This window comes from Nicotiana tabacum, chromosome 7 (genome assembly GCF_000715075.1).
Source record: "Nicotiana tabacum cultivar K326 chromosome 7, ASM71507v2, whole genome shotgun sequence".
Classification (NCBI taxonomy): domain Eukaryota; kingdom Viridiplantae; phylum Streptophyta; class Magnoliopsida; order Solanales; family Solanaceae; genus Nicotiana; species Nicotiana tabacum.
Genome location: NC_134086.1, coordinates 30,135,030 through 30,158,565, shown reverse-complemented (window position 1 = coordinate 30,158,565; position 23,536 = coordinate 30,135,030). Strand labels below are relative to the sequence as shown.

General features: G+C 36.2%; 1 protein-coding gene across 9 annotated transcripts; it reads left to right on the top strand.

The window, feature by feature from the left end:
- Positions 1 to 5,571: 5,571 nt before the first annotated feature.
- Positions 5,572 to 23,255, top strand: LOC107811457 (7-hydroxymethyl chlorophyll a reductase, chloroplastic). Of its 9 annotated transcripts, XR_012711544.1 has the most exons (22): positions 5,572 to 5,823; positions 5,986 to 6,076; positions 7,188 to 7,272; positions 8,189 to 8,300; positions 8,499 to 8,583; positions 8,990 to 9,031; positions 9,129 to 9,207; positions 15,799 to 15,850; positions 15,945 to 16,007; positions 17,042 to 17,139; positions 18,207 to 18,242; positions 18,321 to 18,382; positions 18,873 to 18,900; positions 19,937 to 20,016; positions 20,128 to 20,197; positions 20,285 to 20,342; positions 21,094 to 21,158; positions 21,269 to 21,363; positions 21,447 to 21,577; positions 21,981 to 22,050; positions 22,747 to 22,913; positions 23,117 to 23,255. XR_012711544.1 is itself a non-coding variant. In XM_016636384.2 (20 exons), exons 1-19 carry the CDS (start codon positions 5,754 to 5,756, stop codon positions 21,535 to 21,537), a joined length of 1,362 nt encoding a protein of 453 aa, XP_016491870.1. In that variant the 5' UTR covers positions 5,572 to 5,753; the 3' UTR covers positions 21,538 to 21,577; positions 22,763 to 23,255. The 9 variants fall into 9 exon arrangements, 3 of the variants coding, with proteins under 3 accessions (XP_016491870.1, XP_016491869.1, XP_016491867.1); XR_012711543.1 differs by lacking the exon at positions 21,981 to 22,050 and having other exon boundaries at positions 22,763 to 22,913; XR_012711542.1 differs by lacking the exon at positions 21,981 to 22,050.
- The last annotated feature ends 281 nt before the right edge of the window (positions 23,256 to 23,536 follow it).

Below are 23,536 nucleotides of genomic sequence, written 5' to 3'. Positions count from 1 at the left end.
CTCGTTAAAAAATAATAATAATAAAAGCGGTAAAAAGTTAAAATTTGCACATAGGTTCAACATGTATAAAAATCAGATAAATAAGCCGAATATGACAATTGAGCAACCGTGCTAGAACCACAGAACTCGGGAATGCCTAACACCTTCTCCCGGATTAACAGAATTCCTTATCCGGATTTCTGGTTCGCGGACTGTAATACAGAGTCATTTCTTTTCCTCGATTCGGGATTCAACCGGTGACTTGGGACACCATAAATCTTCCAAGTGACGGCTCTTAATTAAATAAACAAATCCTATTTCGATTGTCCTTTAAATGGAAAAACTCTTTTACGCCCCTGCGGGCGCAGGTAAAAAAGGAGGTGTGACAACAGTGTTGTATTTATTTCTTTCAGACCTTTATTTGTAGTGTTCTTAGACCGTCTGTGAAACTGTGACGCCAGTTCTGGGTAGTCGAGATTTAAACAGTTGTATTGGATTCATGTTCTGATAGCTTATTGCTTTTTCTTCCGCTTATATTAAATTCCGTTATTTAAATGTTATTACTTCGAAATTGTTAATGAATATAAAATAAAGGTGTTAAACGGGTGGGCCAGGCCGGGCCGCTATTTTTTGGACCCGTATGGGTTGCGGTCCGGGCCGGTTCCGGGTTGGTTCTTAATAGGTTCGGGTTCATCCGGGTAAAAATTGAACCGTAAGGGTTACGGGTTGAGGGGGCCGGACCGGGCCGGGTTTAGTGTATTTTTAATTTTTTTTTGGAATTTTGTATAACTATTGTAGGTTATATTAGTACAAAGTATTAACATAAAGAATACAAGGAAGATGGAAAAAAAATGCACTTGTTGCAAGTGCTACATTTATTTCATAATTCAAACTTACAATTGAAAGATTTACATTTTTAACAACAAGTAAATTCAAAGGTTTTGCATTACCTTAGTAAGTTCTTCATAATCAATATGAACTGATTGACTTTCTTCTGGAGTGTTAAATTCGGATGGGTTACCATGTGTTAATATATCTCCAAGTTCCTCGTCTTCTGGGCTATCAACATCTTCACGTCCTTGATTTCTTCGTTCCGGTCTAATCCAATCTCTGAAACATACTAAAACTTCCAAAGCATTGCTTCCCAATGAGTGACGAGTGTCTCCAAGTTATTATCTTGCTTGGCTAAATGCACTCTCCAAGAATGAGAGAAATTGAGATTGAGAAATGAGTATTGAGTGAAGAAATGAAGAAGAGGGGGGGGAGTATTTATAGTTTTAGAGAAGGTTCGTTTTGTAAATTGAAAACGGGTTAAAATTTTTAAAAAAAGGCTATTTGTGCAATTTTTCCGTTGGCCAACGGACCAATTCAAGCTCTGACCATTGCCAATGGTTAGTGGGGCCCACCTATTTCGAAAATTAAAAAAAAACAAAAAAAATCTAGCTATTGTACCGGGCCGGTTAACCTGGTAAGGGTAACTATTCATTGGACTGGGTCCAACCGGTCCGGTTACCCGTTTTAAAATTCTAAATGGACCAACCCCCTCTACCCCTCCTACCTAGCCCAACCCAGCCCCCTTTAACCGGTCTGGGCCGGTTCGGAACCGGGTCAATCCGGCCCGTTTAACACCTATAATATAAAATGGGCAAAAAGGTAAATTGTGTAAATAATTGGCTTGTCTAGCTCGTATTAGTAGGCGCCATCACGACTCCCGAGGATGAAAAATTTGGGTCGTGACATCATCATTTAGAAGAGGGAGTATTCATAACCTTACTTCCTATGTTTAGTTCAGTTATCAGTTGTCAGTTTCAGTTACCGTATTTACAGCTCTTTCCTTTAGTTGTTTTACATACCGGTGCAATTCAAATGTACTGACGTCCCTTTTTGCGCGCGGCCTGCATCTCTCGATGCAGGTAACGATTTACAGGTTGACGATTTTGCTTGCTAGGACATCTCGTATCAGCTATTAGTGAGCCCCAGTCTTTCGGGGCATTATTCCTCCCTTTTTCAGTCATTATAGTATTTCCGTTAATAAGGTATACCGGGGGCCTTGTCCCGGTAAACAATTAACATTTTCAGTATTCTTTAGAGGCTTCGTAGACTATAACCCAGTCAGTTAGATATTAACATGCTTTTATGTGTTAGCCTTGTCGGCTACTTGTTTATACTTGCAGACCTTTTAGTATTTTCGGCATCTATGATATTTCAGTCAGACTCTTTAGTAGATTATCATGTCATATATTTACCTCCATCTACAATTATACCACATGTTGATCCAACCATACATTTGGTTCGCTCGGTCACACGCAGTCAGGCACCGAGTGTCGTGTTACGCCTAGGCCATGGTTCGGGGCATGACATTATGTATAGATTTATGTTTATTATTCCTCAATTATTACTTTGTAAATAACTATACATCACTCTTAGTATATGGTTATCTTTCCAATTTCTTAACAATTTTTATGGATTAACCTATAAATTCCTAGGAGAAACCGATTAAGTCAACCTGAAATTAACCAAGAATGAGTATATATGTTTAAGGCCATGGTGACGTTAAAGAAAAAAGAGTTAAGAAAAGATTTATTTTTTTAAGAAGTTGGAATAAGAGATGAACAGAGTGAAGAATTAAAAAAAAGTATAGAAGGGTAATTTTAGTTCATAATTTTTGATAATACGGTAACAATATATGTTTAGAGAATAAGAGAGAGAGAGAGAGAGTACCGAGTAGGATTTTACAACATAAGACTTTAAACTTAAAAATTTCTACCGCAAAAAATTCTTACTTTTTTACCTTATAAATTTTACTGTACCATAAATTACCGTACAAAAACAAAAAAAAAATTAATGCCTATTAATTTAGGCAACTATAATCCAAAAATATTTGTTAGAAGCCTTACCCCAATTTAGAAGAGTTTAAGCTAGACTAGAAATCGGATTTTATTCGATAATAGATTTAGCCATACATTTTATATACCTAAAATAAAATAATAGAATTTGTTCAGACATATACAGAAAAGACACCGCATTGTGTGTGTGTATATATGGATTCATTTGGCTCTTTTTATTCTTGCTCGAGCTGGATGATTAAAAATTATCATGTCCAGTTCCCTCGGGGGATGGATCTATAACAATTCACCTATCCCAATAACAAAAAAACCTGACTTGAATGATCCTGTATTAAGATCTCTCGAAAAGTACTTAGTGCATATTTCGGTTAACTCTCCATCACCTTTCTTTGGCTGAGCAGCATGTATTTCCACGGATTTTTCATGTGAAGATATAATATGAACAAAAACACCATAAAATTCGGAAAAAAATCTAGCATAATATGCTGGAATTTCATAATGCGCCGGAGTTCGAATTTTTAAATAAGAGATTCCAGTATAATATGCTGGAATTTCATAATGTGCTGGAGTTCCAACATAATATGCGAGAATTTTAAATAGAGGAGCTTCGTAATCCAGCATATTATGCTGGAACTTTCCGTGTTTCAGCAAAATAGTGGCTATTTTTCAGTGACTTAGCAAACGGTGGCTATTTTTCGATTAGCAATCCGAAAACTGGCTAGGACATACTATTTTCACTTCTTTTTTTGTTCTATAAGGGGGTGGATTTACAAGCAAATATATGGGGCACGTGAACCCATGGTCTTTCCGCCAAACTAGGTATCTTATGTACATATTTTTAGAATTGGTCTAATGTTTTTTGCTGGTACCCATGCTCCAAAGAGGCTAAATGGTGCACTTGATTGAATGCTTAGTTATTAACCTAGAGGAGTAGGGATCAGATCCAACTTACTAATTATTTTTTTTCTTATTTCTTTTGGTGGTACACCATGTTCTAAAAATCATAGATCCGTCTCTTGTTCCATAGCATAAGAGACTTCTTAGATATATTTTAAATATTTTTTAACTTTATCACGCTTCTTTCTAAAATCCTCTATATTTCATTGTTCCTTATATATTTTTATAAAAACTTAGTGTTAATCAAAGATTGAGAGTTACTCTTTTTTTTCCTTTCTAATTTTCTTTACCGCAGTAAGGAACGTGATTTACAAAATGTTAGTAAATGACAGTATTATTTACAGTTCCATTGCATTTACTAGTCTTATGAATCTTTGAACGCTCAAACCACAAAAGATGAACCGAAATTGTCATAAAAAAGGCATGATTTATTTTTTGGATTTTTCAATTTGGTTATTGGTTTTACTTCTCAATAAATTGAAAGTTTATGCGAAAGTTATGTATATCTATAAATATCATCACCATCAACATAAATATAATTTGGGCTTATAATTCGTATTTGATACTGCATTTCAATAGATTTTGAATTATTACAACTGAACAAGTATCCCACACCAGGTAAACCATTAACTTCTCTCTAATGATAATTAGTATTACTTGAAGTATTTACAAGATTGTCTTGTAGCATTTAATTAGTCGAGAAAATGTATTTCTCAGTACACCAGCTATTTAAAATAATGCAACATTACACTAATATTATAATGTAAATGGGCGACTCCTCCCACATCGTCATTGAACAGTGCTTTTTCCTTGTTTATAACATCCAAAGGAGAGAAAGCTAATCGCCGAGCTTAGTAATGTGGGCTTGTAACCCAGATGGGGGCAATAATGTGGTGGAATGTTGGGCCCCTCCAGATGGTAGGGCTTGGTTTGCTTATTTCTGGCCTGCCCTGTCCAAACACAGAGTTGGGTCACGTGGCCCAAGCGAAAGCATGGGCTGCTGGGCCCCTAAAGTGGGGCGGACCGCGTGAGGCTGGTTTCACAGAGCAATGAATAGCGCTCTCGCTCTGTGCAATGGAAGGATTACGGGCCGGTCTTCTCCAGGCCTAACAAATGCCTGATGGGCTGCTCCAATTAAACCACTGCTTTTTGGCCCATCTACTTTTTAACCATTATTTGGGAGAAATTCAAAAATAGCCAGATTTATTTTAACCATTATTTGGGAGAAATTCAAAAATAGCCAGATTTACTGGTCGTTCAAAAATAGCCCAATTTTAAAAGTAATCAAAATTTAGTCACTTTTTATGTAAATATAAATCTGAGCGAAAATATTATTCAAAACCCGGAAAATACGTCAGTATATTAATCTGGAACTCCAGCATAATATGATGCAGTTTCAACATAAGTACACTAGAACTCCAGCATAATATACTGAAATTCCAGCAAGTATAATTGTTCAGTATAATATACTGGAGTTTGGAGCACCGGTGCTTCAGTCTCCAGTATATTATACTGGAGTCAGCAAAGTAACGGAGTATCTAACTTTTTATGATATCTAAACAAAATGAAATAACGGGAGTATCTTATTTTTTTTAATTACATAAATATACAAATATTATACGCCCTTTGCTTCAACTTAAATGATATTTTTCTTTATTAGCATGTTTTAAAAATAGTGACATATTTTTTATTTAAAAATAATTTGACTTTTAATTTTTTATTTTAATGTTTTACCTTAATGATAAATTTTTATAACCACAAAAATATTATGGTCCCAAAATTTTTAAGAATCACATGTATCAAAAGTTTTTTTTTCTTTAAATTTTGTAAAGTCTAATTACATCAACTCAAATTCTTAAATTGAAAAGGAGGGAGTATTATTTTATAAACTTAATGTAGTACCACACGACATCGTTAAAAGCACGGCTGTTGATTCCTCCATGAAAAGATCCACGTTTAATAAATTTGTGGCGCAAAACAATTACGCAGATGCACACACACCAAGCTCACTGGTAACAGAGTAGAATAACAATGGCGTTGCTCACTGGAAACCTCCCTTCTTTACCTTTCAACTTTTCCATTATTTCTTCTTCATCACAAGGTTCTCTTCTCAACAATTCTACCTACACTTTACTAATATCAAAGACAAAAAAAAAAAAACAAAAAAGAAGATAAAACAATAACAAGCTCTTGCTACAAGTTTTTTTTTCTTTGAAAGAAAATGCTAAATTATATTGATTATGTTATTTGAACTACTTTACAGAATCGAAAACAGTGAAACTTAGAGAAGATTGGAGGAAAAAATCACGACCTATTCCTCCTGGTGGGACTTATCCAGCTAAAGACCACTGCAGGTTCATTCTTCTTTTTTTTCTTTAAGTTTAAATTTATTAAAATTTTAACTTTGCCTCTGAATTAGTATCTAATACTCCATCTATTTCATTTTAGTTACGCTTGTTTGACTGGGCACACAGTTTAAAAGACTTAAAAGATTTTTGAAAATATGCCTTTAAACAAGTCATATACATTTGTGCGGCTATAAATCAATCATTAAAGGTATAATAGTATAATGAGAATTTTAAAGTTAAATTTTACGAATATAGAGAGGTGTCATTCTTAGACCGACTAAAAAGAAAAGCGTGTCATATAAATTGTGATTACGGGAGTATACACTTTAAAAAGGGAGGATAATTAAATGAGTTTGTTGGGTATATTTAGACAAGAGTTGAAAATTAGAATTAATTAAGTATTTCCTTCTAATATTTTTTTATTTTTTATTGTTAGATATTTCGTAGGTTAGAATAGTGAAAGTGTTGTGAGGAGAAGATAAAAAGAGGGTCTCGTTTTTTTATAGTTTTTGGATTATTATGTGTTTGAAATGTTTTCTTTTGAGGAAACTATGGTTTGTCTATTCTCATAAAATTCATAGTAAATGTGAAACAGTTATAGAATAAATATGCGGGATATTGGACATTATTTGGCATGAAGTGAAAAAAGAATGTGAAATGTGTAATTTGAAATTGAGGGAGTGTTTCGTTGGGTAAAGCCTCATAGTATTTCCGTTTATGCATATTTTAGAATATTTCTGGTGTTAAAACTTGAAAGAAGTACTTTGGGGTTAATTTTTTTATAAATAGAAAGAAGAAAAGTTTGAATGTGTTATATGTTAAGTTTGCTAGGAAAGGAATATGTTAATCTAATGCTTGGAAGACTGAAAGTAATTGCTGATGTCACATGAATGTCGTACACAATAACTGATGATATTACATACTAGTAATTCGACGTTTTGGAGGATTATAATTTCAGTATGTTGTTTCACCATTCATCTTCATACTAATTAAAATTAATTGCTTGCCAATTTTGTGATATTTTCTTAATAATCATATTTAATTTTAGTGGTACCAGGACTGACTATAGGTTTTTATATAACTTTCTGATGGTCGTATAATATTTTCTGGTTTGCAGCCAATGTGGTTTGTGCGACTCTTACTACATTGCCCATGTCAAGAATGCATGTGCTTTCTTGGGGGATGGCATGTCTAGAATTGAAGTGAGTCTTTCTCTGCTTTTGTACTAGTCATGATACTGTTAGCTTTAGTTGCAGTTCTGATTGTTTATGCCTATGAACGGTTTCGTACTAGAACTTGATGGGTTCTCCTTTTCTTGCCCCAACTAATTCTTGCATAAGCATGCTCGTTTTCTATTTTTCTGTTTCACTTGCTTTAGTAAAAGGTGTGATCTGCTTTTGATTATTGACAACATATTGGAATAAATGAAGTATTAAGCATTATTATATTGCTATAGGAGCTGGCTTGTCAGCAAATGTATTGCATTTTGATTCATGTTAACATAATCTCTCCGTACTGAGATAAATAGGATGGATAATGTTATACACTTACACTGAACTGCAGAATGGTTTTAGTCAAACAGGTCTTGTCATAGGGGAATGGGGAAACAATCATAGACCTTCATCAAGCTCTCCACCAGGGTCTGCATCTTACGCGAATGAGCTGTCCTCTACTCTCTTAGTTCTTGTCCTTTATTTTTAGGTTTAGTAATATCATACAGCCTAACTTAGTTTAGAGGTTTATTATTATCTTGTGACATTTCGAGATTTATTTTGCCCAATTTTGCACAAGTTCATTTTACTTTTTCTTCTTTTGTCCTCAGAGAGATTCATAAGGGGAACTTTGTCCAAAGGAACTTGGAAAAGGTTGAAATTTTGTCCTGTTTTTAGTTTGAGTGGTGGTGGAGGGTGATACATAGTGCATATTTGCTCTTTTATGATAAAGATTGATTGGACTACTTACTAATAAAACTCTGGTGCTAGCTGCAAGTAGTATCTCCTAGGAATACACTATCAACTCAGACCTGCTATGCTATGTAGAATCTGCTCTTTTAGTCGAAGTTATATGATAGCTCAAAGTAACTAGATAATGTTGACTGTTTCTTATCTTCTGCTTCAGGCTTTGGAGCCTACTGTCCATGGACGAGGACGGAAAGAAGACTCGTTGGATGAGATTTATATGGGAGTGTATGAGAATCTGTTGTATGCTCGTAAAACGCAGCCTGTGGAAGGTAAAACCTTGGATCTGGTAAATAGTATTCCATTTCAAATGTACAATTGTTTGTCTTCTTGTGCTCCTCTACTAAATTTAACAAATTAGTTAGTTTTCGGGGAGATCTATAGATTTGCTTTTGAGTGAGTTGTTACTGCATGCCAACCCTTATCAAACATCTGCAATTTTTGCTCCATCTTTTCATTCTGGCTTTCAGGAGCTCAATGGACGGGGATAGTGACAACTATTGCAGTGGAGATGCTAAAAGCTGGAATGGTGGAAGCTGTTGTTTGTGTTCAGAGGTACGGTCTGCATCCAACTTGGTTAAAAAGAATTTTGGTTCTCCCTCCTGGTTACTTTCATTGCATTAGTTATGCATTTGAAATTCTGGTTAGTTATTCCATAGTAGCCCTTATTAATAATGATCTAGAAAACCTCACATATTTCAGTACGCATAAAAGTGAAGAATTGTCTTGGTGGAAATCATGATTTTCGTTTTAAGCAATACGTAACATCCTAAAACAGAAAATAGTACAATATGCATGGCATTGAAGGTTTTTATATTTATGAAATAATTAATACACCAAAGTATAGAACTTGATCTTGTTCATTCTTCTGCAAATTGCTACTTTCACGTATTTTCCTTTTCTCTTCCCCATTATATCCAACAATTTATGGACTCTTACCTTCTTCTTTACATTGTTTTAGTGATCCGGAAGATCGATTTACTCCCCGACCTGTCCTGGCAAGGTTTGTGAATGAAATTTCTGTAGTATTTATAATCATGTTGACATATTGATATATTTATCCATTTCCATCCTCCTCTCTGCTTTCATGTTTTCAAAAGGACTCCAGAGGAAGTTATAGCAGCTAAAGGTGTCAAGCCAACACTGTCTCCTAATCTAAATACTCTCGCCTTAGTTGAGGTTTCTTCATTCACTTCCATTAGCATCAGAATTATTTACTTGTTTATTATCATCATCAATGCATTTAAATTTGCATCACTTTATTAAATTTCTGACTGGAGCATGTTGTCCAGATTGAAGATGTCATATCTCTCCTCAGTAGGTCAATGAGACTTGTGTAGCTATGCTTTGTAATTTTCCGTAATTGGAGATTTCATTAAGATGTCATATCTCTTGATAGGTCAGTGAAACTCATGCAACTGTGCTTTGTAATTTACCCTGTTAAAGAATGAATGTAGACATAAAGAATGAATGTAGACAGATTATTTGTACTATACATAGATAGAATAAGTATTGAGATTTGATAGCAGATTTTTAGGATTTTCCTTTTACTTCTTTCCATAGTTAGGATCCTATGTACATGTATATATATGTATCACTTCATGGAATAAGATACCAACTTTGATTCTTCCATACCTTGTTTGTCACATGGTATCAGAGCCGGTGTTAAGTTTGAAATCCGGTCGAGAAATAAACGGTCTCACTAGAACTTGACCGGTTGTAGGAGAGTCCTTTGGTCTGGCGAAGTAACTCTCACCATCAATCCTTTTGATATACATGTTTCCAGAATCTGGTGGTCGGATTCATTGTTTGTGAAGCCCACGCACCGGCCGAGGAATTCTGACATATACTGCCTCGACGGCGCGTGAGGGTGCATGAGAGATCGGTTGGAGACTTGGTTCACTGTTCCTAGGTCACGTCATTATTTTCAGCGTGTGTCTAGTGGTTTCTACTCGAACTGACCATAATTTGAGAAGGCTTTCCTGCTCCCAGAAGTGCTGCTCATTAACAGTCTCATCTGAAAGTCCCAGGTTACTTATTTCCATCTAAACTTTGTTTCTTCCATCTTGATTTGGTCCTTCGCAGCTACCTACCTATTTGGAATCTGAAGATAATCTAGTATGTCTGAGTTCTTTTAGTGGTGGAATATACTTCATTATTCTTGGTTATATTTCCCGGTGGAGTATATTACTGGTTTGTGTGATTTGTTGGTGCATCATTAGTTCTTTGGTTTGGTCATATTTCTGGTGGAGTATATCTTTATTGGCTATCTGCTTGGAACTTAGTTAATCTCTTCTTGAATATATTTCGTGAGTTTTATTAGAATGACTATATATAGTAAGCAAGGAGGAAATAGTGCTACAACTCCTAGTCCAACAATCTTGGTCTCAGATGAGTTTCTTGAGTTCCTTCAATATCATAAATCAATGAAGGAATCTTTTTCAGTTACTGCTTTTGCTGGGTCAGACAAGACATGTCTTATCACCTCTTCAAATAAATGGGTGATTGATTCTGGTGCCACAAATCACATGACAGGTAATCCGAATGTTTTTTCTAGCTTTCGATCACACAAAGCACCCTCTTCAGTTACTGTAGCTGATCGAACAACTTGTAGCAGTGTTGTATCTGGGACCAACTTCCTCTATTACCCTGTCATCTGTATTAAGTCTACCAAACTTGGCCTTTAATTTGATTTCTGTTAGTAAAATCACTAGAGACCTTAATTGTTGTGTAGGGGTTCTTTCCCAATCATTGTTTATTTCTAGATCTTATGATGAAACAGATTATTGGTAAAGGATATTTATCTGGTGATCTCTATATCCTTGATAAATGCGAGCCACAGTCTATTGCATGCTCCAGTATCGTGTCTCCTTTTGAAGCACATTGTCGATTGGAGCATCCCTCTCTGCCTTTGTTGAAAAAGCTCTGTCCTCAGTTTCAGAATATTTCTTCATTGGTTTGTGAGTCATGTCGATTTGCAAAACATCATCGCATCTCGTTAGGTCCAAAGGTTAATAAGCGAGCTGAGTCAGCTTTTGAGTTAGTTCATTCTGATGTTTGGGGACCATGTCCTGCTGTTTCTAAAACTGGGCATAAGTATTTTGTCACTTTTGTAGATGATTTTTCCCGGATGACTTGGATTTACTTTATGAAGAGTCGCTCTGAAGTGTTTACTCACTTTTCTGCCTTCTGTGCTGAAGTCAAAACTCAATTCAATGCTTCAGTGCGTATTCTAAGGAGTGATAACGCTAAAGAATACATGTCAGAGTTATTTCAGTCCTACATGAGATACAACATGGTGTCCTACATCAGTCTTCATGTGGTGATACACCCTCTCAAAATGGAGTTGCTGAGAGGAAGAATAGGCATCTACTTGAGACAGCTCGGGCACTTTTGTTACAAATGAAGGTTCCTAAACAGTTCTGGGCGGATGCGGTCTCCACGACTTGCTTTTTGATTAATCGCATGCCATCTACTGTTCTTGGTGGCAATATTCCTTACAGTGTTCTTTTTCCAAACAAGTCATTATTTCTCGTGGAACCTAAGGTGTTTGGAAGCACATGTTATGTTCGAGATGTTCGACCATCTGTTACCAAGCTGGATCCCAAGGCATTGAAGTGTGTTTTTCTTAGTTATTCTCGCCTTCAGAAGGGGTATCAGTGTTATTCTATTGAACTTGGCAAATATCTGGTGTCAACTGATGTAGTGTTTTCAGAGACTATACCATTCTTTTATGCACCTCCCATCTCTACAAGTCAGGGGGAGGAAGATGAGTGGCTAGTATATCAAGTTACCCGTACTTTGACAGAACAATCAGATGATGTTTCTCCATCTACTAGCTCTTCTATCGAGCACCAATCGACTATTCTGCCTTCAGCACCTGCTCCAACTGTGTTAGCAAGAACACCAATTGTTCAAGTTTACTCGCGGAGGCAAGAAACAAATGATACAGGTCCTGCATCAGTTCCTTCGTCATCTGATCCTCTTCCGCCTGATCCTTCAGAAGACCTTGACCTTCCCATTGCTTTACGCAAAGGTACACATACTTGCAAATCCACATATTCTATTGCTAATTTTGTTTCCTACGATCACTTATCCCCTGCGTCTAGATCTTTGATTGTGTCTCTAGACTCCATTTCTATACCCAAAACAGTGAAAGCTGCTTTGAATCATCCTGGATGGTCTGAAGCCATGCTTGGGGAAATACATGCCTTAGAGGAAAATCGTACTTGGGATTTAGTGAATTTACCTAGTGGAAAGAAAGCAGTGGGATGCAAATGGGTCTTCACGGTCAAAGTTAATCTAGATAGTTCTGTAGCGAGACTTAAGGCCAGACTTGTTGCCAAAGGGTATGCTCAGACTTATGGAGTAGATTATTCTGACACCTTCTCTCCGGTTGCCAAACTTACTTCTATCCGCTTGTTCATTTCTCTAGCAGCTTCTGAGAATTGGCCTTTGCATCAATTGGACATTAAGAATGCCTTTCTTCATGGTGATCTTTATGAAGAGGTGTATATGGAGCAACTACCTGGTTTTGTTGCTCAGGGGGAGTACGGGAAGGTCTGTCATTTGAAGAAGTCCTTGTATGGCTTGAAGCAGAGTCCCCGGGCTTGGTTTAGAAAATTTAGTGAGGTAGTTCAAGAATTTGGGCTGAAAAAGAGCAAATGTGATCATTCAGTCTTCTACAGGCAATCAACAGCTGGATCTATTCTCCTGGTTGTATATGTTGATAACATTGTTATTACCGGAAGTGATTATGCAGGAATCTCTTCTCTCAAGTCTTTCTTGCATACTAAGTTTCATACGAAAGACTTGGGACAACTGAAATATTTCTTGGGAGTAGAAGTAAATAGATGCAAGAAGGGGATTTTTCTATCTCAGAGAAAGTATATTCTTGACTTACTGGCAGAAACTGGTAAGTTGGCTGCCAAGCCTTGCAGTACTCTAGTGGTTCCTAATTTGCATCTTATGAAAGATGATGGCGATCCATTTAATGATCTAGGTAGATACAAGAGGTTAGTTGGGAGATTAAACTATCTCACTGTGACTCGTCCAGATATTGCTTTTGATGTAAGTGTTGTTAGCCAGTTTATGTCCGCTCCTACGATCAAACATTGGGCAGCACTGGAACAGATTCTATGTTACTTAAAAGGAGCCTCTGGACTTGGCATATTATACAGCAATTGTGGGCATTCTCACATTGAGTGTTTTGCAGATGCGGATTAGGCTGGATCCAAAATTGATAGAAGGTCTACTACCGGCTATTGTGTCTTTGTGGGTGGAAACCTGGTATCATGGAGAAGTAAGAAACAAAATGTTGTATCTCGATCCAGTGCAGAATCTGAATATAGTGCTATGGCACAAACTACGCGTGAGGTTATGTGGATACATCACCTTCTCACGGAAATTGGGATAAAGCATACTACACCGGCAAAACTTTGGTGTGATAATCAAGCCGCTCTTCATATCGCCTCAAATTCGGTGTATCATGAAAGGACAAAACATATTGAAGTTGACTGTCACTTTATTCGTGAGAAGATTCAGGAAAACTTGATTTCTACTAGTTACGTGAAGACAGGAGAGCAATTGGCTGATGTATTCACAAAGGCGTTAAATGGAACTCGAGTTAATTATCTTTGCAACAAGCTGGGCATGATTAATATCTATGCTCCAGCTTGAGGGGAGTGTTAAAGAATGAATGTAGACATAAAGAATGAATGTAGACAGATTACTTGTACTATACATAGATAGAATAAGTATTGAGATTTGATAGCAGATTTTTAGGATTTTCCTTTTACTTCTTTCCATAGTTAGGATCCTATGTACATGTATATATATGTATCACTTCATGGAATAAGATACCAACTTTGATTCTTCCATACCTTGTTTGTCACATACCCCAATTGGAGATTTCATTAAGAGAAGTTATTTTGATTTATGTTTTTATATTTTGGTTCGAGCTGAATTCCTTTTCCTGGCAATGTCATCTTGCTTGTCCCCAAATGTGTCTTCTCTTTCTTCTGGGAGAGATCGTAGGTTCTTCAGTTGACTTCCTTTTGACACTGTCACACTGCTTTTCCTCAATTGCTTCCTCCCTTTCCTTTGGGAACTAGCTGCTCTTTCTTTGGTCCTCCTACATGCCAAGCTTTATCGCAATTGAGTAGTCACCCACAGTAGAAGCAGTCTAGTTAGGAGCTACTTTAGGTAATGATATCTACTCTTTCTATAGAAGGTGGTTAGCCCTATTTTAGAATCTCTTAAAAGGTGAAGCCAAAGAATGGTATTGTCTCTGGTAGATGCTATAAAGAGTAGTTTCTGTTGAATCCTTTCTGGTGCCTTTTTTGGACAGTTTTTTTTCAAGACATGGAAAAAGGACAAATTATTGAAAAGAATTTAGAACGACCATGAATTTTTTGTTGTCGTAGGACCCATAGACTATTTCTTATTGTTCTCCTCTCCCATTTTACCATTAACGTATGAAATAGTGTTTCTATTGCGTGTGCCTTCTCCCTTGTGTAATGTCTCAATTATTATTATTTTGTTATCTTTTTTTAAAAGATGTAATATTTCTCATTTATGAAGCTACTTTACTTCAACTATCTGCATTTTAATTCCTATGTGTCTGTCTCTGTGTTACTACATGGTTGTATAAGAAGTGTACTTCTAATTTTGTTTTTATGGTGATTTATACAAAAAAATCTTTATAAGGGTTATGTCCCTTAGGCAAAATTTCTTCTAAGAGTTTGTGTTCTGACAAGATTTCTATATCAGTGGCTGTTTATGTCTCTAGCATGACTACTTCATGAAAAAAAAAGGTTGTAATTGTCCAATACTTCGTGAGAAAGGATTCACTACTACGAAATCCATCAGGGTTAAAAAGTGTTAGACTTTTAGAATGCCCTTTATTGTTAATCCTCCAATCAATGTCCAATGAAATACTTTTGCAACTTTTACACACGGATCTTCCTAAGCAAGCAAGAATCAGCTGTTATGCTTTGAAGAGAGGTATAAACCGTGGTCCATTCCCTTTCTTGGGTCCGAGGCAGGTTCCGCTGCAAGTGGAAGCATACTGATCAGCTTGTGGACTTCCTGGTTCCTCCATTCTTTACCTTGAAAGGGAGGGTTTTGGGGGGGGGGGGGGAATAGGAAGGAATTATGAGAGAATGCTACACTTGTCTCTCATGGGTTGTGTAAGGGTTTCCAAAGGGATTTAAATAATCCTGGGCTACTCCAACCATTGCCTTAAGATTTTGGGTTGGATGTTCAGGTTCTTTCACATAGTATCAAAGCCAAACTCTGGTGAGCCTGTTTGCACAGCCGCTCTATCCTATTGTTCTATTGCTCTGGGCTTCTCTCTCTCTCATTTAATTATAACACCTTTTTGGATGGTTTTTGGCTTCTGTTCATATATCCCTGCTTCAATCAAGCTTAAGTTAGTAGCTGGGTACAGATTGATTTTCTGAGAGAGCAAATACAATAGAAATCATGCATTCAAATCTGACAATTTTTCCTGAGATCTTTCTTTCTGGTGCTCTCTTTTTTATTCTTGTCATTAGATCTCATATTTACTCTTGAAATTCTTTTATTTCATATACTGAGCTTCTATTTATCTTCTTTTCATAACAATGAAATCCATACAATTACACACTTTCTAGTTGTGCATGCTTTATTGCATTACAAATTGGTTTAAAGGGACTCTGGTTTTCACTGAAAACTGTAGTGCAAGTTTACAGTATAATTTGATGTAAGCAATCTTCTTCCTTGAAACAGGCAGCTGGTGTGAAGCGACTTCTGTTCTGCGGTGTTGGCTGCCAAGTGCAAGGTATTCATGTTATTATGACCTCTTTGTTTCTGCTTTTAAATTATTGTTTATCATTATATCTATATCACAAGCAGAGCAATTTCGTAACTTGCAGCTTTAAGATCAGTGGAGCAATATTTGAATTTGGATAAGCTATATGTTCTAGGCACTAACTGTGGTAAGTAAACAGATGCATTCATAAATTCCTTCTCACATCTTTGACTATATCGATTATTCTACCAACTGCTAGAGATTTTGATGAAGGTAGCAATCAAGTCTGTTTGGACAGAGATTTGACCTATTTATTTTTGCTAAATGACAAAAGCTTTGATCTATTAACATAATTCAGAAAGAGTGCCTATTGGCCTTACAATGACATACTATAGTAGTTGAAACCTCTGTTAGGATACCGCTGTTGCAGCTCTCTGTGCCAAAAACAGAAGTTCCTCAGTGCCATGCATATCCGTATAGAGATATGAGGAAAGAGAACATTGTCTGTCCTAAGTAGTCTGTGATAGAGATATTTGAGTTGTGACTGAGATCTTGTGCCTCTATAAGTCATCAAGTAACTGATAGAGTTCATCAACTCTCCCGATATTGCAAGCTTCTTTTGACTTCGAGTCCAAAATGGTTCTCCTTCCTGTTACCTGCACACTTCATAAATATTAGACTTCTGCTGATAGGATGTTTTGTGGATAATGCTGAAAGTGTAACATGAGAGATTATCTCCATACGGTCTCTGTTTCTGTAAGCCAACTCTTGCTCTATCAACAACATCAAAACTTACTATCTTGAATCCTCCTCCTATATCTACATGATGCTTCTCAAAGAGCTGTTCCATAAGGTCTTGTCCCTGTTTCAACCATCCAACAGCTTTTTGAACCGCATATTTGTCTACATTAAACCTTCCTCAATGAAGCCTGTTCCTCTACACCAAATCTCAATAGCCATTCACCTAATAGGGCCTTGCTGAACACCATTATGTGTCAGAGGCCTAGTTCCCCAATTTTTGTGAAGGAGTAAATACCCTCGAATTAATCAGATGATATTTCTTCACAAAGATTCCACTGAAAATTTTCCTGTTTGTCCACCACAGAAGCAGGGATGGAAAGAAAGACATAGTTGGTGGGATTCTCTACAAATTGCTTTTTATCAAACACTCCTTTCCCCTAGATATTTTAGCCGATATTACTGACAGTAGTTTCTTGACAGTGGATAATGGAAAACGAGAAGGCTTAGATAAGTTTCTGAAGGCCGCTAGCAGTGAACCTGAAACAGTTCTTCACTATGAGTTTATGCAAGACTACAAGGTGTGCTCCTGTTATAGTACTTTCATATGAAAAAGGGGTTTGCTCATGCTACTCTTTCATCACAAACTCACCTTCTTTGTGAGACAACCTATGCATCACCTCTGTGATCTTGCAATTCTATACATTCAAGTATAAGCACAAGGAAACCAACTTCTATATTCTCATGTACTTGTCATGGCGATCTGTTTTCTGAATGTTGTATTCTTAAACTTGGCTAAACAACCTCTCTTAACCTGATGACTAGTGTGCTCTGCCTAGAATATGGTTTTATTTGGCTGGTGAGTCAACTCACTCTTGAAGATGCATTTCACTCTTGGCGTAACTGGTAAAGTTGTTGTCATATGACCAGGAGGTCACGGGTTCAAGCCGTGGAAACTGGCCTCTTGCAGAAATGCAAGGTAAGGCTGCGTACGATAGACCCTTGTGGTCCGGCCCTTCCCCGGGCCCCGCGCATAGCGGGAGCTTAGTGCACCGAGCTGCCCTTTTTTACTCTTCATCCCAATTAATTTGTATGCCAGTCTCGTTATCTGGCACGTATCAAAATATTTGACACCATTTTACTAATAATATTATTTTATACAACTTTCACAAGTTTCTAAGAATAAAAGTCTTTTAAACTAATCCAAAATTTAAGGTGTGATTTGATGTTTCTATGTCAACTAACTTCTTTAACTACTATTTTAGTATTTTCTTCCACTACTACTTATGTAATACACAAGTTGAAATAATGTCTTAACATAAAAGTTGACAGAGGGTGTACTGTTCTATGTTGCATCAAATCTGCCTATAAGTAGGAACTTGCAAATGAGGAAGAGAAAACTAAGCTCATATGTGTCTCATTATCCTCGTAGATGAAAATATTTCTAGGAACTTGCAAATGAGGAAGAAAAAACTAAGCTCATATGTGTCTCATTATCCTCTTAGATGAAAATATTTCGACAGTTAATCCTATATAACCATAATTTAGGTTTCTAATTTTATTATCATCTAAAGGATATACTATTGAATTATGTATGCTGGTGTTCTAATCAGTTTAACATACCTGTCTAATCTCTACATTTCAACAGGTCCATCTGAAGCATTTAGATGGCCATATTGAAGAGGTAAAACAGTATCTACTTTTTCGTATCTTCTGTTTTGTCTTAATGCTGTTTATTCAGATTTATATTTTACTAAAGCAGGTTCCCTATTTCTGTTTACCAGCAAATGAGTTAGTTGATGTTATTGCACCATCTTGTTACAGGTATTTCAATTGCTTATTCTTGATTTGCTGACAGTCTTTAAATATTATGTGTATACTTATTCCAATTAGCATTTTATGGGCAAAATTCCTTCAGTATTGGAACATAACAACTAGGGAGCAAGTTGATAAGCATGTTTTTATGTGCACAAGGTAGTGTGATGGGGTTGTACTTTCTATATGATCTCTAGTTTTCACTAGTCAATCGTCGCCTTTTACTTGAGCAGTTAAGTCAAGATCAGTAAACACTGTCAATTGAAAGAAATAAATCAAACAATTAAACATCTATTAAACAATATCAATATGGGTTTCAGCTGTCTAACAGATGTCCTTAAAGTAATCATGCTCTCTAGGTGTAGAAGTCTGAAAGAACATTCCATACAAGGCTAATGTCCTGTATTCTCATGTATCATATATTGCATTATTCTGTCTCTACTTCTTCAGAGTATTAACTCGTGCTGATTTGTAAAGTATTCTTTTTTTTGTGTTACAGCTGTTTTGACTACACAAATGGCTTGGCGGTGAGTTTTATGTTCATAACCAAAGGTCCTGATACATTGTATAATACACTTTTTACAAAGAGTACTGATAAAAGAAACATAGGTGAGCTGCAGGTGCCACAGTGCATATGCATACATTAGATTTCCGTAGAGCAATAAAAAGAGTACTCTAACTGCTGCTTTGACCAGTCCTCAGAATTTTAAGTGTTCAGTATTAGAATATTAGAGTTAGAATATTATAAGTGTTAAGTTCTTAAGATATTATCTCATTGACAAATATCATATGTTTTTTGTGTTTGACATCTATAATATCTTTTCTACATTTCTGTATTTCAAAAATAGCAAACCCAAATTGGTCTCTGCACCTTGGGTTTTAGGGGGCATGTTAGAATGTTAAGTGTTACTGATGGAGTATGAAAAATTTAAAATGTTAGATGTGTTAAGTTTGTAAGTTAGATTATCCTGCATTAACAGATGAATATTATGTTTGATCTTATAGATAGGTGTGTATTGCAGTCATCAAATTGTCAAATCTTGAATATGTCTCCTCTTATTTTCTCAAAAAAAGAAGCTTTTCCAGTGCTTAGTTCCTTGAGGGGGGAAAAGGTTTTGCAGAAGTAGTCTCAATCATTGTCAAACTCAGAAATTTGGGTTTTGGAGCTGCACCTGGCTACTAATTTGCTCCAACTGTTTCTTAAGTGAAAGTTTGTGACATATCCAGAGATGAGATTCCGTGGTTCACGTCCAGAAGGAATTTTGTAGTCAAGTCCTTTTGGTCCTGGATTAATGCATGGTGGTCCAGTTCATATGTTTGCTCTTCAAGGTTTTCACAAAGCTTTTTCAGTAAACGTACCTTATCAAAAAAAGATTTTTCAGTAAATGTTTGATGCTACATTTATTATCCATTGCAATTAAGTACTTTTTGCTCCTAAAAGATTTACCTGTTGCTGTCCTGCTCCATTACGGTGGTGTTCCAGATGTTACTGAGGCAGATTATTTCTTCTGAATAAAAGCAAAACTTGATATCCTGTTAACCTTACCTTCAAGAAAATTTCAGGATTTGGTGGTGGGATACATGGGTGTACCAAAATATAGTGGAATCAGCATGATGCAGCATCCGCAATATGTTACAGTCAGGTAAAGTAATGCCAAATGTTTTAATCCTTTGACTGGGTACAAAGGGCATGTCGTTTGCTTTACCATGGAATAAGCTTTTTAAAGAGACACTTTTGCATATTCCTAATGCAGAAATGAACGTGGTAGAGAAATGCTAGGCCTTGTCGAGAACCTTTTGGAAATTACTCCAACGATAAGTAGTGTAATACATGATGCTCCATCTCGTAACGTTGCCCTTAAACTCTTTCTTGTATAATATAACTATCTTAAGGCATGCATCTTATTTCAGGGTAACCGGCGTCCATTTGTCGTAGAAACCGTGAAGGCAGATGATGAAGCAAAATTTGGTATGCGGTTATCTTGTGAAATATAGTCATCATAAGTAGTTACTAAGCAGACTCTCTGTGTACCCATGCTAGTGCAGAATTTGATATCTGCTCTCGGGTTATGTACTGTTCTTGGTGGGTCCATCTGCGAGGCACGTACTTTAATCAACTATCTGAGTTTTTATCTCATCTTTATCACCTCGATGTCGTAGAAAAATGGGAACTGTAGGGGATTATGCAACTTCAATCCTTTCTTATGTCGTGTCTCATTTTCTAATTTTTGCTTGTTCAAGTTCTGCAGCCTTTAATGAATTTATTACTACGCTTAGAACACCCTTAATTTATAAATTTCTTTGTTTATTATTTGCTGATTCTGGTCCTTTACAAATACTCTTCTTTATGTTTAGCTATTTCACCATTGTTTATCTAATCAGATTTTTCTGGATGGGAGAGAGACTGATCATAGTTGACTCTCAAATAAGTTTGATATTACTCATAGTATATTTGTTATGTTGTATGTACAGGCATAGCAAAACACTACTTCATTTACTTCTATAGTGTGTGGCACATCTCATTGACTATTTACGCTGGCCTAAGAGTTAACCTTAATTTGTTTTGATCATTAAAAGTCAAGTGGTTGGTATGCTCAGGGCAGAATCCTGAGAAGTAAATCTTTTTCTGTTATGATCTTGAAGTAAATATTTTTCTCTATGATGTTTGAACCTTTCTCCATGATCTCACAAGACTCATGCAAAACTTTCTGAATTTCCAGGAAGAGGTCCTGCTCAACCTGCTCCAAAGTTTGTTGGAAATTTAATTGCATTTTTTCTCAACATAGTAAGATTTTTTTGTTCATATACTTGTGAATTTCAGAAATGATAATAAATTCCTTCTCAAAAAGAAATGATCATAAATTCGATGTGCTAAACTTGGTTCTCTGGGTTCAGGTCGGACCGAAGGGTCTAGAATTTGCACGTTATTCACTAGATTACCACACAATCAGAAATTATTTAAATGTAGTCCGCAAGTGGGGAAAGGAAAGGTTTGTAGAGAATTAATGTTTATTCCAGTATGAGGGATAAACTCGTGTTCTTCTCTAACTACTGTGATTTTTGTGAAAGGCAGAGCTGACAGACACATACCAGCATATGCAAAGAAAATTGTTAGCATGTACAATCAGAGTGGAGAAATTGATCAAATGCTTTCCAGCAAGTGAATAATTTGATGGTGAACCTTTGGTGATTGCAACTTCTCATGTACGTAAATAGCGTCAATTTTTAAAAACATAACTGCATGTATTATCTAAAGCAGAGATGCATCCGGTCTATAGAAGTTTGAGGTAGTCCAATTTTTACATGTCAAATTGAACATGCATTTGAAATAACACATTTTGATAGAGCAAAAGCAATTTCTTTTATAATAATTAACTATGTTGATTATTGGTAAAAAACAATTCTTCATATATGTGACTTAGTTTCAGATGCTTGAGTACTGAATGTAATAATTTGCTTATCAGTAGTCAATTCGACCTCTCTCCAGAATGAAATCTTAAGATGATTTATAGTTTTCGAAGATAAAACTTTCATCTTTTCAAACCATGTACAAAGTATAATGATATGGAAATTCATTTTTCTAACATATCTTAGAAATGGTTAAAAGTATTAGTCATATACAATGAAAGCTGACTGGTGGACTATGAACTCAAATGGAGGGGAAGTTTCTTATCCAGGTACATGACTTTCTTTGCTCTAAGAGTTAAAAGATGGTGAAAACAAAATTTTTGGTTTATGATCAGTGCTTGATCGTTTGGATTTTTTGGAGTTCCTTCTCCAGACATGAATGTTCATAAGCATTGTTCAATGGACTTCTTAAGTGGATTTTTAAGTTAATGATTTTTACACAGAAAGTAATCAAGGAAATTAACAAGGACTCTTGTCACACAAGTTAATCCACACTTATTACGTGAGGATTTATAACAGAGATGCAAACATCAGTGTTAGGGTGCAACTTTAGAGGTGGATACAAAGACATAAACTTTTTGGAAGTTAGGATGGAAAAGAAATCACTAAGTGTTACGAGTATTAATCTGTGTAACTAAACATTAAAGGGCAGCCCGGTGCACTAAGCTCCCGCTATGCGCGGGGTTCGGGGAAGGGCCGGACCGCAGGGGTCTATTGTATGCAGCCTTACCTTGTATTTCTGCAAGAGGCTGTTTCCATGGCTCGAACCCGTGACCTCCTGGTCACATGACAACAACTTTACCAGTTACGCTCCCCTTCTGTGTAATTAAACATTCTGATTTTTTTTAGAAGTTCTTTACGGAGCCTTAGCTGCAGTACCTGCAGGTCTCTCCTTGAAAGCTCGTAGCCTGTTATCTCACGTTTTTATGTAACACCTATACATATTTTAACTTCAGCAATCACAGGATACACAATCTTCAGGTAGGACATGCAGCAGTAAGATACAAGGACAGTGCCCACCATCCAACTCTAGTGAACACTTGCAAAGTGATTGCATGATAGATCAGAGCATGAAGGAATGGGCATTCTCATGGATATGGTCTGTGACCAGGCCATGTGTATTCCTCTCTCGGTAAGAGCGATGTCCAATAATATGTCGCAAGGTTAGAAAAACCTAAGTAAATTCCACTGCAAAATGACATAATAACAACTGTAGCTTCAATGTCATGTGTTAAATTCAAACACTTTGCATGGAGCAAGTTGAGGAACATGAACTGTGTGTTTTAAGTTCAATAAGGTTTGAAACTGACTTATTTTTATATATATTTTTGCAAGACTTTTGTATGTGGTGGTGAAGCAATTCTAGATGGGACACTAGATAAAGGTTTGCTGCATGCTTGATTCAACAGCATGGGTACTCATATGGGTTGTCTATATATGTACTGCTGCTTTGGATTTTCTTCTTTTTGTTAAATCTTTTCTGTCAGTAGAATTTTTATGTTCTTCTTCATTATGAAATGGGAAATTTAAGTCATGTTGGATCTGATTTAAAAACCAAGTTCAATTCCCATTTTCTATAATAGTTTGTTAAAAACTGGAAATAAAATTTGTCACCAAAGGAGACAACCATGGACCACTTTTCTGAACCTAAAAACAGCCTTCTTCCTCCCACAGTTCCCTTCATAACCCCCCCCCCCCCCCCCGTCTCTCTCTCTCTTTTCAATTCTTATAAATAAAGAGAGAAAAATGAAAACT

Excerpts from the sequence above, each read along its gene's own strand:
- LOC107811457 (XM_016636384.2), top strand. The coding sequence starts at position 5,754 with ATGGCGTTGCTCACTGGAAACCTCCCTTCTTTACCTTTCAACTTTTCC. Across the intron at positions 8,584-8,989 it reads GCTGTTGTTTGTGTTCAGAG|TGATCCGGAAGATCGATTTA; the intron begins GTACGGTCTGCA and ends ACATTGTTTTAG. Across the intron at positions 9,208-15,798 it reads ATACTCTCGCCTTAGTTGAG|GCAGCTGGTGTGAAGCGACT; the intron begins GTTTCTTCATTC and ends TCCTTGAAACAG.